A 16,542-nucleotide genomic window follows, 5' to 3' on the forward strand; every position below is an offset into this window, starting at 1 on the left:
GGTCAGGCGGAATACTGCGATAAAAAATCTCCACCCACTTGAAACAGGATAAAGAGAATTAGTTTGACGCCTAATGGGATTTGGGGGGAAGTTTAGATTATTGCAGGGCAAATGTGATGTTTTTCTTTAGAAAAGAAAAAAAAAAGATAAGCATAAGTAATACGCCACCTTTTTTTAAATAGTTAATAGGGGATAAACTTGAAAATGGCTGAAGAACAGGGAAATATTTTGTATTAAAATAAAAAAACAATAAAGGATAAATGCACACAAAAAAGGATTAGTTGAAACGTTTAAGTAAATGCACATATATGTGCGTGTGTGATAAGGATGGTGGTGATGATGATGATGATGATGACCCTGTTCTGTAAGAGGATCGAGCCACTCGCACCTGTTCACCGGAATCCGGATTTTCCAGGTTAAAATGTAAAATGGCGACAAAGCGGAAATGAACAGGTGGACATTCTCGAGCGTGACATAACCGTGATACATGTGATTTTTCCAAAGAAAGTGGAGTTTGTGTTGTTTGCCTCTGACTTGGATACACGCCGAACGGAGCAGCAGCTCAAGTCATGTGTTTATAAACTTTCCTCGGATCCCGTGAACAGGAGCGAGAAACTCCGCATCAACAGGCGAGGACACTTCCTTCACTCCCCGGTAACTGCACTGTGTCCTCTCTCTGTCTCATCACTCGTGTGTCGTGCAGAAGTTTAGCTTCTGTGTTGTCTGTGTGGAAAAAGTGTTGAAGCAGCACTGCAGGGTTCAGTCTTCCTCAGGTTTATTCTTACAGACTGGAATTAACTCAGTGTGTTTATTTTACCATATGGTCTAAAAGTGACACTTCTCTATATGCTGTTGTGTTGTAAATTAACTCATACCCTGTGTAACTACCCCTATACAGTGTTAAATTAACTCGTACCCTGTGTAACTACCCCTATACAGTGTTAAATTAACTGCACTGTTTAACTACCCTATACAGTGTTAAATTAACTCGTACCCTGTGTAACTACCCCTATACAGTGTTAAATTAACTCGTACCCTGTGTAACTACCCCTATACATTGTTAAATTAACTCGTACCCTGTGTAACTACCCCTATACAGTGTTAAATTAACTTGTACCCTGTTTAACTACCCCTATACAGTGTTAAATTAACTCGTACCCTGTTTAACTACCCCTATACAGTGTTAAATTAACTCGTACCCTGTGTAACTACCCCTATACAGTGTTAAATTAACTCGTACCCTGTTTAACTACCCCTATACAGTGTTAAATTAACTCGTACCCTGTGTAACTACCCTATACAGTGTTAAATTAACTGCACCCTGTTTAACTACCCTATACAGTGTTAAATTAACTCGCACTGTTTAACTACCCTATACAGTGTTAAATTAACTGCCCTGTTTAACTACCCCTATACAGTGTTAAATTAACTGCACTCCTGTGTAACTACCCTATACAGTGTTAAATTAACTGCATTGCCCTGTGTAACTACCCTATACAGTGTTAAATTAACTCGTATCCTGTGTAACTACCCTATACAGTGTTAAATTAACTGCATTGCCCTGTGTAACTACCCCTATACAGTGTTAAATTAACTCGCACTCCTGTGTAACTACCCTATACAGTGTTAAATTAACTTGTACCCTGTGTAACTACCCTATACAGTGTTAAATTAACTCATCCTGTGTAACTACCCTATACAGTGTTAAATTAACTGCACTCCTGTGTAACTACCCCTATACAGTGTTAAATTAACTCGTATCCTGTGTAACTACCCCTATACAGTGTTAAATTAACTCGTACCCTGTGTAACTACCCCTATACAGTGTTAAATTAACTCGTACCCTGTGTAACTACCCCTATACAGTGTTAAATTAACTCATCCCCTGTGTAACTACCCCTATACAGTGTTAAATTAACTCGTACCCTGTTTAACTACCCCTATACAGTGTTAAATGAACTGCACCCTGTGTAACTACCCTATACAGTGTTAAATGAACTCGTACCCTGTGTAACTACCCCTATACAGTGTTAAATGAACTCGTACCCTGTGTAACTACCCCTATACAGTGTTAAATGAACTCGTACCCTGTGTAACTACCCCTATACAGTGTTAAATTCACTCGTACCCTGTTTAACTACCCCTATACAGTGTTAAATTAACTCGTACCCTGTTTAACTACCCCTATACAGTGTTAAATTAACTCGTACCCTGTGTAACTACCCCTATACAGTGTTAAATTAACTCGTACCCTGTGTAACTACCCCTATACAGTGTTAAATTAACTCGTACCCTGTGTAACTACCCCTATACAGTGTTAAATTAACTCATACCCTGTGTAACTACCCCTATACAGTGTTAAATTAACTCGTACCCTGTTTAACTACCCCTATACACTGTTAAATTAACTTATACCCTGTTTATCTTCTTCATTTAGTTCATCAGGCCCTATTGAACTAATACAGATTGTTAAATTAACCCATGCAGCGTTGAATGCAGTCTTATTATCTTGTGTCCTGATTGAATGCACTACATCCACAGCACTCATTGTTCATGTGACTGTGACCTGGGGTCATGGAGGACCCCCCAGTGTGCGAGTCCAATGTCAAGGTGGCCGTTCGGGTCCGACCACTCAACAGGAGAGGTAAGAGTGTTACGTCTTTATGGACAGAGTCCATAATTTTATCTGTGATTCAGCTCTAGGAGCGTCATAGTGTTAGGAAGGAGAATTAATACATTGTCCTAAATCTTAAAGCAAATGAAATGGTTGCAGGATTTAATATTGCAGGATTAATATCTTAATATTAATGTTATTATTAATATCAGGCTCTTAATAGTCTGCTTTCCACATATGTGCACTATGACGGTTCGTTATCCCTACTCATTTTAAATGTGGGTACGCTGTGGGTTTGTTTTTAACACAGAGAGGGATCTAAAGACAAAATGTGTGGTCGAGATGCAGGGAAATCAGACCGTGCTGCATCCAGCGGGCAGCAACCTCGGAAAAGGGGACAGCCGGTAAGAGTTTTCACGACACCCTTCTGTCGAAACATTTCATTTTTATTTAACTCAACTGTCGAGCGCCTATATCCAAAGCAAATTACACCCAAGATGATGTACTGTACAAGAGTAGACATTTTAAGCGATCCCACATGATCTGCCAGAGCTTCTAAATGTAGTGCATCATAAATCGGAGGATAAAGATTTATGATGATCTCCTTCTTCTGAACTCATAGAATTTGCATAATAATTCAACATATTTCCACGTGTTACTTTATAAAACACTACTGTTGTGCACAGTAATGTGTTATGTTTATACATTCATGTGGTTTATCAGAGGGGTGTTTGGTAAAACGCCACCATCAAGGCATGTTATTTCGTCCTGTAGAGCTTGGTGAATAAGCATGAGAAAAAACAAGGTTCGTCTACGGAGGCGTAATTTATTCCCACTCACAGGACACCAAAATATTTGGCTCATTATATAGCTGTGTGTGTTTCTCTTGCTTCCATGTTGTCTGGTATTTGGTGTTTCTCCTCCCTATACTCGCCTGAATTCCACAGCGCTCAGCCCTCAGATGTCCTAGCAACGAGTGAAAGTTCAATGCAAGGTCAAGTGTTACTTAGGATACTCGAAGAGAAGAAAATGCGTGCTTCATTGGACAGTTTTCAACACTTATTCTTGTAGAAACTGTTGTTACAGGGTACTGTACTCTGTGTGAGTTATAGGAATATTACATTTCAGTTCAGTCAGTGTCTGTGTATGGTGTGGTCCAGTGCCCTCTGACTTTTCAGTCCCTGTGAAGGAGGTGTGGCCTCTTTAATTCATGGTTCAAATAAAGAAGGTATGACCTCTGATTTGTCGGCCCCAGTGAAGGAGGTGTGGCCTCTATAACTTGTCCGTCCTGATCTGTGCATTGTGTGGCAACATACAACATGGACTTTCTGGGAATTGTTTCAGTTGAAGGACCAGAATATTTATTCACATTGTGTCTGAAATCATGTCGAAGTGCAAAATGGTTGTATTGTGCCAGAGTCCTGTACTGCTCACCTCCACTTCAAAGGTGATGTAATGTATATGTGACATATAAAGACACACAAAATTAACCCAACTATAAACCAATTTCTCACCCTGCATTTTGAATCCATACACGACCAGATCAGACACTATATTGCCAGAAAGTTTGCAGACACCTGGTCATAAGTGTATGTGCTTTTTGAGCATCACATTCCACATTTAGTCTCAATTTGCTCATAATTCCCTCTACTCTTCTGGGAAGATGTTCAACTAGATTTTGGAGTGTGCTTGTGGACATCTTGAGATCTTGAGTGGTCTGCTATATCCCAATGATGTCTAGTAGGGTTTAGATATAGCAGGCCACTCAGAGATCTTGCTAGAACAGGTTTGGGTTTCTCAAGTTCAGCGAACACATCATTTTAATTATACCTCATTCAAAGACACCCTACACAAATGTGTGCCTTCAGCTTTGTGGTAACAGTTTGAAGAAGAACCACATGTAATAGAAAAGGTGAGGTGTCCCAATACTTTTGTCCATATAGTGTAGATGTAAACGGGGGAGAATCCCTCATCACTGTAAAACAAACACGAGCATAAAACAAATCAATAGACTGCAGTACATTTAAAAGACAGCTTTTTTACTCCAAAGGTGCACATGTAGGAATCTTGCAAAATGTCTCACCACTCGAATACTTACGAAACATTCAATTGAAGGACTCCATATGATCACTGAACTCTGCTGTAATTAAAACCATGTAAAATGCCATTAACATCTCATCCCCACCTCGCTCTTACCATGGAAATGCTGACATTGCATAAAAAAAAAAAACAATAAACAAGCACACACAAAGACACACACACACGCCACTCACTCGATATTAATTTCTCGTTAATCGAGCTGTTATATGAGCAGCCTTAAACACGGCCATGCGTATGTACCGCATATTCGCCCGACTGCGATTCCTCCTGCTTGTGCGATATCGCATAATTAATGGGCTTCAAAACAGTTAGTGGTGATATGAATGAAATTCTCTCCCATGTTATGCGATTAAGCAATTACTGAAGAGAAAGACTAAAGAACTGACCGCTAATTTAGTTTAAACCTCCAATTTGAAAGTACTGGATCGCACACTGAATGCATACACACAACTCTTGTCTAGGAATAATGATAGACGCCAGTCCTCTGTGGATATTTGAGTCGTGCAGCTGCACCGTGTGTCACGACAATGACCGGATTGTTCGAATTGGATCGCTGTTGGATCTTTTATCCGTCCACAGCAGTTCATTTGTCACTCGTCAGACTAATGCGATCGCCCCTGCTGTCAGTCATTACATTCATTACGAGGCTGTTTTTGTGTGCGTCTCTCTCTTTCTAGACCGCCTGGGAAATGCTAAGGCGTGACTGCTTACTAGGAAAAGGAGCATCAGGAGTTATATATAACCATAATTAATGAAGGAGGATCATTTCTGCCAGGAGGAATTTTTGCAAAATCACTTCTTCTGTTTAGTTCTGAGTAAATGAGTTTTGTCTCGGGTAAAAAGTTCCAAGTCATATACGTTTCGATTCAGTGGTCGACTCATTAGAATGAATCACTTTAGCTGTTATTATTAATAGTAGTTGTATATTAAATGCAGGTCAGTTAGATGGGTATGGAAGTTTATAGACCTGCTTCTTCACCCCATTTTCACTCTTCTGTTTTTCCCGCTGTTCTAATCCTGTTCACAGAGGGTGTGTCTCGTCACCTCGGGCCTGCCTTTGCTTGTCTTTTAGTACGCATTGTACGTGTTTCCTTTATTGTAAAACCCCAAAGTTATTAACATTTTCTTATCATCTGTGTAGTAGTTTTTTCCATCCTGTCCAGACTCAAAACAGTGGTAACTCGGGTTTTTTCGCATTCATTCCTGTCCCTGTGCACAGACTTGCATGCTACTGTAGCTCCAAACAGGTCTTACAAGCTTAAACACGAACAGGGGTGTGTACCGTCAGTCTGCCTAAAGGGGAGGTATGATCAGAAAGTCAACATGTGGCTTGACGTATGAAACGCTCTAATGCCACTGACCATGACGGATTTTTACACTTTTATCTAGTTTAATTTTTTTTTTATAAAAATGTGAATAGAACCTAATTACAAGTGAGCAGTGCCAGTTAATGCTCCCTGGCTAACAAACAGCTTTCTGCAAGTCGGCTTGGGCATGAAATTCAACTGAATATGTGCCAGCTATTTGTGGAATGTTCTTTATAACATCCAGCTCTCTCAGCTCCAAGTTGTTTATGTAGGAGAAAGGAGTTAAAGAGAGTAAAAATATGTAGCCTTTGCGTATATCTGCATTGTTTATATCATTAGTGATATACGATTACACGAAAGCTCTGTGCGGTTTAATGCTCACCGATACCTGATATCGCCTCTGTGAAGTGAAATTGAGGGGAACCTTTGGATTTCAAGTCAAGTTTATTTTAATAGTGCTTTTCACAACATTGTCTCAAAGCAGGTTTACAGAATTAACAGAGTAAAGCTACTATAGAGGACCCTGAACCAGACCCCCCCCCCCAAAGAGCAGGTTTAATTTCCTTGAGTCACTGCATAAGAATCAGAAGGCTGAGGGTCCAAACACCTGCACAGCCATGCTGTTGGAGAATGAGCAAGGCCCATAAGCTCCAGAGGTGCCATAACATCGATGACCCTGTGCTCTGCTTTTCTGCGTTTTGCAACGCTGTTATTATTATCGGCTTTCGGCTCGATCCTGAGCCATGCCGACTTAAAGGATGAACAATCTAAAGGAAGATCATGTGCAAGTCTAGTTAGGTCCGCCAGGGTCTTCTCCACCGTTATTGTAATCGTATCATGCCATCAAGTTGCTGGTCTTCCTTTTTTGCCTCATTCCTTCTGTTCTTCCAATCATGATGCCCTTCTCCAGTGATCGCTCTCTTAGTATGATGTGTCCAATGTAGGCAAGTCATGACAACATTCTTCTCCAGCACCACATCTTCAGTCTTGTTTCTTTGTAGTCCAGGTTTCGTACCCGTACCTTACCACAGAAAAGACCAAACTACGTATAAGCCGTTTCTTCTTCAATTGTGAAATGTTCCTCAATTTAAAGACCGTGTCTCCTGACTTTGTTGTTGATTTGCCCATAGCTGTTCTCCATTCGTTTATGTGACAATTAAGGGTTTTTTCTTCTTTTTTAAAAAACAAACAGCAACAGTGTGTCTTGCATTGTGTCAGTAGTCCCTCTCTGTGTAATGTTTACTTAAAGCTCATTCTCAAATATTCACTTTTTACGACCAGAGTGAGCAGAAAAGCAGAATGAGCTGGATGTTTTTTCCAATTACTGTTTACTTAAAGCTGTATAGGGCAATGAACGTTATTTTTTGTTTTTTTCTTCACTGCTTTAATTGTTTTTTTTTGTTGTTAATGTTGTTTCATGATTTAATAATTTGTTCATTCTAATGACATTGTATCTCTTTGATCTCTTTCAGGAGTCAGCCCAAGGTAAGACCCCTAATCAATCATTTGTGTGGATTTGTTTGGTGTTATATTGAGGAGAAGATCTGGAAAAGTTTGATGCACAAATACTGATATGGATTAAAGTCTTAATTAATTTATGCGTTGTACTGTATATGATTAAGCTACACTATATGCACAAATGTTTAACGACACCCCAAACATATTTGTATATGCTTTTTAAACCTCCCAGTTCACATTTAGTCCCCATTTACTGTTCGAATAACCTCCTCCATTCCTCTGGGAAGATGTTCCACTAGATTTCAGTGTGGTTCTGGAGATTTGTGCTCTTTCAGCCTCAAGAGTGTTAGAGTTTAGGTTCTGATGCAGGGGGAGGAGGCCTGGGGTGCATCTTCCAAATTATCCCAAAGGGGTTGAGGTCAGAGTTCTATAGCAGGCCACTCAAGGCCACCTAACCCATGATATAAATGATATCTTCATGGAGCTCACTTTGCTCACATGGACAAAGTCATGCTGGAACAGGTTTGGGTCTCCTAAACAATTCTGTACAATTCTGTGCCTCTAAGTTTGCGGTAACGGAAACACGTTTAATGCTGGGGAAAAAAGCCAGGTGTCCCAGTACTTGCGTGGGTACTGGGTATGTCCATATTGTGCAACAATTAACCTTCATATCCACTTGTCTGTTATTAGCTGAAATGTAATATTTGGTTCATCAGCAAAAAAAAAATTTCCATCACACTACTGTAGCAAACAAGTAACAAAATCGACTGAAACTATTTGAAATAACAATGTGCTGAAGGCCGTATTCATTCCTCCAGCGATATCACGCAGACATACCGATGTTGTTCTGGAAACTAGTGCGACTTTATAATCTGTAAACCCGAACTAAACTTCATGTCCCTCAATATTTTTTATGTTTTACCAAGTTGAGCATCCAGATTAGTTTTTCTGTATTGCAGCATTGTATCATTTCAGCTCTTGAGGCCAGTTTATATACTTGATATACGACTGTGCGCAAAGGATCACATTGTCGCCTGCATATCTTGCAGACATCTTGAGGATTAAACATGACCTCTACAGACTGCATGCCAGAGTCCAAAACATGTCCATCTGGTTTCCAAGTTGAGCATGTAATGTTTATCGATTTCATGCACAACGATGTTAAACACAGTGACGAGTTCAGTTTTCCTAAATCCTATTGAACTGCACTGGGATGAATTGGATGATCTTCAGGCATGAAGTTGTTCAGCGAATAACACCTTTGGCAGGTTGCCAAGAGGCATGGCAAAGTATATTAGTTGAATGTTTGAACTGTCCAGATGCCAAGAGTGTAAAGCTGTTATTCAACATCTGTACATTTATACTGTATATTCGTTTGGTCAATGAACATCTTCATACTTTTAAATTACTTAGTTTGTAACATATAAACAAAAAGAATCGTGTACGTGCCTCTTAAAAATAAAAGACTTTTGATAATTTGTAGCTGTGACAATTGCATTATAATAATTTTTTGTTTTGTTTGTTTTTTTGTTTTTTTTCTCAGGTGTTTGCATATGATTACTGCTTCTGGTCTATGGATGACACACAGACTGACAAGTTTGCAGGTCTGTTGTTTAGACTTCCACCCTAAAAACACACATGCACACACACACACACACACACACACACACACACACACACACAAACACACACACAGAGTGAGGGTTTATGACAAACATTTCACAGAAGTAAGATTAAAAAAAAAAGCTCTTCCCATTAATAGGATGAGGACAGCAAGCAGTTTCTTGTTTTATTGACAAGAACATCGGCTCCTGAAACATAATCGTGACTTTTTTCACTTCATTTGTCCGGGATCTCCGTTTTCCTCCCAAACTCTTGAAAACTTGCTAGCAGGAGTAGGTGCACAGAATCGTTGTGAACAAGAATGTAAATGTGTGCGCATGATGTCCTTCAATGAAATGGCCCTGTATCGGCTTTTCCTTATACAGTGTTCTTGTGCTTTAGAGCCTCTGTGACCCTGACCAGCATGAAGTAATAATGATGAATGGCATTTGAAAGATTTTATAGTGTACACCTGGTTGTTTTGTTGATTTCTAGGTCAGGACGTTGTGTTTCAGTGTTTGGGAGAGAATCTGTTGGATAACGCGTTCCAAGGTTACAACGCCTGCATTCTCGCTTATGGCCAAACAGGTACGTGTATAGATTTATTTTGAATCGTTAAAATATTTCGTCTTAGCAACGATATAAAATATAGTCAGATTTATCTAGTATGTACTATTTCAATTTTGCAATAATTTTTAGCAAACTGACCTTTTTTATTGTCACCTGTTGATTGAAGCACAGTGGATATTTATTTATTTATTTTTTGCATATCCCAACTTGTTAGAAGCTGGGGTCAGAATGCAGGATCAGATTATGGTACAGGACCCCTGGAGAAAGTTAAGGGTCTTGTTTGTGCGCAGTTCATTTCAAATAAAGATTCAAAAATGTATTGTGCTATTGGAAAACATGGTGCTTGTTTAAAGCATTTATTTCTGAAAAGAAGCAAGAATGACCTGCAAAGGAAATATTCAATAGTATAATATATTCACTTGCTAAATCTCGGAGTGTAGTTTCTAAGCATTTTTTGAAATGGTAAAACTCACACAACTAATGGAAGGATTTTGATTTTAGAATCACATTGTGTTCCTGCAGCATTTGGAGTTTAAGTGCAAGTCTGGACGAGGGCATCCGCCGAATGACGTGAATGTAAATATAAATGCTATAGTATATTTTCAGGTTCAGGGAAGTCCTACACCATGATGGGTTCAGACAAACAGCCCGGACTGATCCCTCATCTCTGCAGTGCTCTGTTCGAACGCACCATCCGTGAGCAGAGAGAAGGAGAGAGCTTTACCGTCGAGGTCTCCTTCATGGAGATTTACAACGAGAAAGTCCGAGATCTGCTCGATTACAAAGGGTGAGTGGACACGCCCACAGATCAACCTGATGCATTTAATATTCAGTGGCACACCATTAATCACAGCAAGTCACAGAGTCGCAGCTAAACAGTGGCATTCCCAACAACAGATGAGCTTCACAAATATTCACACGTTTAGCTCGTTTCTGGAAATCAACCATAAACAGAACATCGCTTGAGCTTTAATGCAATTCAATTCATTTTTATTTGTATAGCGCTTTTATTAATGAACATTGTCTCAAAACAGCTTTACACAGATAATGTGGTGATAAAAATGGATAAGATTGTTCTTTATAAGGGTAAGTTTGTCCCTGATGAACGAGCCCCTGGCGACTGTGGAAAAGAAAACTATCTGAGATGGCATAAGGAAGAAACCTTGAGAGATACCAGGCTCAAGAGGGAACCCAAATGTCCATTTATTACAGATAAACCATGTTGAGGTGTGCAGTGATGGTGATCTAATGCAAAGTCCCTGTCTTTCCTCTGTAAAGAACAGAGAATATTAAAGAATATTAGTTTTAAATGCAGCACATGTTCTCCAGATTATCAGTCCACATGGATTAAGGCTGGAAATCATTCTGAAGAATATGGTAGACTGTAATCTTTCATGTACAAAGCTGATGATTATGGGCAGCCATTTGGAATAAAAAGAACGCTCAGTAAAGTATACAATATTGGTATAATAAATGTTTCTTGCATGTTTCACATTGAATGTAAAACTTCTATTATTTATGTTATAAAAAAACCATTGACTTTTATATTAAATGTATATTTAAGTATTTTAAATTAATATAATTTTAATACTTTAAATGTATATAAATGATCTATTAGTTTTTTAACTTGGGCATATATGATAATGGATTTGGGAATCATAATCATGTGTGTGTAGGGTCTTGAAATTTTACTTTTTCTAGGCGGATTATTTTTTTTTTCTGTAGACCTGGCAACCTTTGCTATACACATGTAGTGTGTTGTGCCCTAATGATTTATTAGGTCCACCTGATTTTATTTATTCATATCTTTCTTTCTCTCTCTCTCGATCTAATTATTCATTTTTAATTCTCTGTTTTTGACTAAATAAATTGTTTTTGGCAAGCTAAATTACATACATTACACATTTGTATTTTTAATAAATATTTTCCTTTTTACGCAGGACTTCTCAGGTGTTGCGAGTGAGGGAGCACAAGGTTTTGGGCCCTTACGTTGACGGTCTGTCGCGTCTGGCTGTGACCAGTTACAAGGTAACTCGTAACTATTTCCTGTAGGCTCAGCACTCAATTATGAAGTACGAGTTATTTGAGTTAATCTATTGCTGTCATTTTCAGGACATTGAGTCTCTGATGTCAGAGGGGAACAAGTCACGCACGGTGGCTGCCACCAACATGAATGAGGAGAGCAGCCGCTCACATGCCGTCTTCAACGTCATCCTTACACACACTATGCGAGACCTGCAGTCTGGGGTGAGAGATGCACACTGACACACACACATCATCACATCGTCTCACTGTGGTTTGTGTACTGTAGTTTTTTCCCCTCCTTTTGTCTTTGTGCTCAGACGAGTGGAGAGAAGGTGAGCAAGTTGAGTCTGGTGGATCTCGCCGGCAGTGAGCGAGCGGTTAAAACCGGAGCCTCTGGAGAGCGACTCAAAGAGGGCAGCAACATCAACAAGTCAGTCCTGGATGAATTTATTTGTGTTTGGGGGAATAAATCCGTAAAGTAGGAACTGACAAATGAACTGGTATTAAGGTTTAATAGACAAATCAGCATTAAAATGACTCTATTGTCTTTTTAAACACGTTTATAGTGCTGGAGGTAGAAATCACTCCAAGAAGGAAATGTTTTTAAAATGTGAACAATACTGGTAATATATGAAAATGAAATGAAACAAAATCCTGTATTAAACAAACATAGCATCTACGTAAGAAGAAACATCGAAATAATCAGAAATATATTTAGTTATATAAACGTATAATTAAAATATATTTAGAAATTAAAACCTAAAAAAAAAAGACATATATACAAAGTAAAAATAATACATATACGTCTTAAGTAAAAATATTAAATAAAATGGGATTTTTTTTTTTCCTATTAAATGATTTGACTCCAAAAAGGTTTGCACTGCCTTTTCTAGATAATTTTCTCTATTTATAAAAATAAATAAATAATAATAATCATATTGACAGCAATTAATTAACTAATAAATAAGTCAATGGGTTTTTTGTTTGTTTTTTTAACAGTATGAAATTCTATTGGAATTTGGAAATTTATATTCTTGTAAGGTTCAATTGCTGATGTTTGTCTACAGTATTTTAATTTAACCAGTGTGTGTGTGTGTGTGTGTGTGTGTGTGTGTGTGTGTGTGTGTGTGTGTGTGTGTGTGTGTGTGTGGGTGTGTGTGGGTGTGTGTGGGTGTGTGTGGGTATGTGTGGGTGTGTGTGTGTGTGTGTGTGTGTGTGTGTATAAATAGTTTAATGAGTAGCAGTGGTAAAATCCCAGTTTTCATAAAGCGATTGTACAAAATCAGTAACACATTTGTCCAATGACAGAATAGAAATGTGACTGTGAGTATTTTAAACCCATACAGGTTCGGGACCAATGATGTTTGCATTAGTTGATGGAAAAAAACCTATTCCACCGGATCTATACGCATTGCTCCCTCAGGGATGACACTGAGTGATGATTCATTGTTGTGTGGATGTGAATGTGTCTTTTTCTAGATCTCTCACCACTCTGGGTCTGGTGATCTCAGCCCTGGCTGATCAGGGAACTGGAAAATGCCAGAATAAATTTGTGCCCTACAGAGACTCTGTTCTCACATGGCTACTGAAGGTACACATCACCCTCATTTACACTCCCATTCATCTCTGCTTCAGTGCTTTTACAGAATGAGTGGATAGTTTGGACATGTGCACTCAATGCTATGAAGAAGTTCTGCAGGTAGTCATGTCATGAAATAACTTCTACATTACTTATCAGAACTTGTTCTTAATAGGAGAAAGAAAACATTGTCATTATTTTATCACTTTAACAAATAAGTAGATGATATAAAAAGCAGGATTAGGGGTCGCCACAGCGGATCATCCGTCTCCATGCTAGTCTGTCCTCTACATCTGCCTCTTTCAAACCAACTACCTGTATGTCTTCCCTCACCACATCCATAAACCTCCTCCTTGGCCTTCATCTTTTCCTCCATCCACAGCATTCTCCTACTGATATACCCCATGTCCCTCCTCTGCACATGACCCAAGCATCTCAATCTCGCCTCCCTCACCTCGTCTCCAAACGTCCTACATGCGCTGTCCCTCTTATAAACTCATTTCTAATCCTGTCCATCGTCGTCACTCACAATGAAAACCTGAACATCTTCAGCTCTGCTACCTCCAGCTTCATCTCCTGTCTTTTACTCAATGCCACTGTTTCTAAACCGTACAGCAGGTCATACCACAGTCCTATAAACTTTCCCTTTCACTCTTGCAGATACTCTTTATCACAGTGTTGGAAACGTGAAGTACATATTGAATATTTCGGATTCCAGTTAGATTTACTGCAACCCAAGTGTTTTTTCTTTGTGATGGTCAGCTGTTATGGAACAGGGACTAATTATTTACAAGCAAATGCCTGATTTGGGACAACACCCCCACCACCCCACCCCCTTTTTAGGATAGCCTGGGAGGAAATAGTCGCACAGCCATGATAGCAACGGTGAGTCCGTCTGCCGATAACTACGACGAGACACTTTCGACGTTGCGCTACGCAGATCGGGCCAAGAGCATCGTCAACCACGCTGTGATCAACGAGGACCCCAATGCCAGGATCATCCGTGAGCTTAGGGAGGAAGTGGAGAAACTCCGAGAGCAGCTCACACAAGCTGAAGTAATTCTCATGGTCATTGGTGGATCTGTGAATGCTTATATTCTGTGCATGGATGTTTAGTGTGTTTGTGCTTTATCAGTCAATGAAAGCCCAGGAACTGAAGGAGAGGCTGGAGGAGTCGGAGAAGCTGATCCAGGAGAGAATGATCACGTGGGAGGAGAAGCTTAGGAAGACCGAGGAGATCGCACAGGTAGAACATGGACAGAAACACATGCATTACGACAGTAAGGAGGCAGCAATGTGATCTCTCTCTCTCTCTCTCTCTCTCTCTCTCTCTTTCACAGGAGAGACAAAAGCAGTTGGAGAGTTTAGGAATCTCTCTCCAATGTTCAGGTATCAGGATGGTGGAGGATAAGTCATTTCTGGTGAACCTCAACGCAGATCCCGCTCTCAACGAGCTCCTCGTCTACTATTTAAAAGTGAGCAGCTATTCTGGATACACTCAAAGGGTTTATGAAAATTGTTCAGCATAACATGATGTCAAGGATCATTTGCTTGACATAATATCCAGGATCCTCTTGGGGACAGTGCAAAAGATAAGGCAATAGGAGTTGGAATGTAGAGGAATCACGTGTTTGCAACAAACCAATAGGTGATAGTTAGATAGTGAGTTAGTAAAACATATGCAGGAAAAACTATACAGTGACTTTTGTTACTATGAATGTTAGTATTTTACAATCTCAGAAGTTCTTTGTCAGATATAGTAGTTCAGATCACATGAACTCCTGCTGTGGAAACTGAATAATTTAGACCGGTCTCTGTGGATTAGCTTGAACAGCTGGTATTGGTCTTATAAGCTAAGCTAATAAAGTAGCAAAAAAAAGTGAATATCTGAAGGTGTTTTAAGATGGTACTAGGTTGTGTTTGGTGTCTGATTTCTTTCTTATTTGGGTAAATCTGTGCAGCTTCTTTCAATCAACCAATCCCATGGCCTAATGTATCTGTGTCTTTCTGTCTGTCTGGATATTTGTCTGTGTTTGTGTGTATCCATCAAGGATCACACATTGATAGGCTCAGCCGACTCTCAGGACATCCAGTTGTGTGGCATGGCCATTCAGCCAGAGCATTGTGTGATTGACATCACACCAGTCTCAGGGGTGATAATCACACCAAGGAGGAATGCACGGTACTCGCATGCTTTCATCTATACACTTCATTAAGCTCTTCATGTCATTGCTTCCTTCCGGGATTTAAACTTGTACCCCATATCACAACCATTTGCCGCTTTTGCCGATGTATTATTAATATGGTGTGTGAAGTTTATATGGTGTCCCACGGACGTGTGTGCATTTCCGTAGTACCTGTGTGAACGGCTCCCCAGTCTCAGCACCAGCCCAGCTGCACCACGGTGACCGCATCCTCTGGGGAAACAACCACTTTTTCAGGTTTGAATATATTTTGTACAATGAAATCTACTCATCAAAAATAGTTTAATGAGATTACACTATTGTTCCAGTCACAATATGGAAGCTTTTTCATTCCTCCATTTTAATCCTTTCAGGATCAGCTTGCCAAAGCCTCGTTCGCGTGCTGAGGGTGAAGAAGGAGTGAAGAAAGCTCTAAGCGTGGAGCAACTAGATGTGGATCTGGACCGAATGAGCCACGGGTCGAGCGAAACCAGCCTCAACTATGAATACGCACAAGCCGAGGTCATGTTGAAGGGCCTGGGCAGGGACGGTGGGAGCTAAAGAAGTGACACTAATAATAAAGACTGGGTGTTTTGGGAAATATAATTTGACTCTCCATGTCTTTCTCAGACCCGATGCAGTCTGTTGTTCAGGCACTTGAGCGTAGGCACGAGGAGGAGAAGCGTTCAGCTCTGGAGCGCCAACGGCTTCTGTACGAGGAGGAGATGCAGCGGCTGCGCAGACGCCTGAGTCCCAAACAGAGAGGCAGCGAGGTTGTGATTCCTTCTTCATCTCCAAAAATACAGAGCCATCAATTGCATGGCACAGAGGAAAGGTCAGCCGTCTATATTTATCGCTATCTTTGGTGTGAAAGCAGAAATGTTTGCTGTGACATGTATGATGTCAAACTCAAAAACGAGCACTGAGAAATAGTTATGTTTAAGATATGCCAGAGATAAAGCCAGTTGGCAATATATCATATGCCATGTTTTCATTTTATGTAGCTAAAATGGTTTCTTATAACTTTCTAGGATTCATCCATAACAAATGACGTTATAACTATACATTTTATATAAACTATACTATACCTTATATCTAGCTAGA

General features: G+C 39.7%; 1 protein-coding gene across 1 annotated transcript in view; it reads left to right on the top strand.

Moving 5' to 3' along the window:
- The first annotated feature begins 73 nt into the window (after window positions 1-73).
- Window positions 74-16,542, top strand: part of kif13bb (kinesin family member 13Bb) — a 34,137-nt gene continuing 17,668 nt past the window's right edge. The window contains exons 1-18 of the mRNA XM_046835755.1: window positions 74-654; window positions 2,542-2,644; window positions 2,925-3,018; window positions 7,494-7,506; window positions 9,023-9,083; window positions 9,577-9,669; window positions 10,258-10,438; window positions 11,592-11,679; window positions 11,764-11,898; window positions 11,994-12,106; window positions 13,156-13,267; window positions 14,099-14,311; window positions 14,391-14,501; window positions 14,596-14,730; window positions 15,307-15,437; window positions 15,610-15,696; window positions 15,813-15,988; window positions 16,069-16,273. Coding sequence (XP_046691711.1) covers window positions 2,575-2,644; window positions 2,925-3,018; window positions 7,494-7,506; window positions 9,023-9,083; window positions 9,577-9,669; window positions 10,258-10,438; window positions 11,592-11,679; window positions 11,764-11,898; window positions 11,994-12,106; window positions 13,156-13,267; window positions 14,099-14,311; window positions 14,391-14,501; window positions 14,596-14,730; window positions 15,307-15,437; window positions 15,610-15,696; window positions 15,813-15,988; window positions 16,069-16,273 — 2,018 coding nt within the window. The 5' untranslated portion in view covers window positions 74-654; window positions 2,542-2,574. The remainder of the gene's footprint in view (window positions 655-2,541; window positions 2,645-2,924; window positions 3,019-7,493; window positions 7,507-9,022; window positions 9,084-9,576; window positions 9,670-10,257; window positions 10,439-11,591; window positions 11,680-11,763; window positions 11,899-11,993; window positions 12,107-13,155; window positions 13,268-14,098; window positions 14,312-14,390; window positions 14,502-14,595; window positions 14,731-15,306; window positions 15,438-15,609; window positions 15,697-15,812; window positions 15,989-16,068; window positions 16,274-16,542) is intronic.

The sequence above is a fragment of the Silurus meridionalis genome, chromosome 23 (assembly GCF_014805685.1).
Source record: "Silurus meridionalis isolate SWU-2019-XX chromosome 23, ASM1480568v1, whole genome shotgun sequence".
Classification (NCBI taxonomy): domain Eukaryota; kingdom Metazoa; phylum Chordata; class Actinopteri; order Siluriformes; family Siluridae; genus Silurus; species Silurus meridionalis.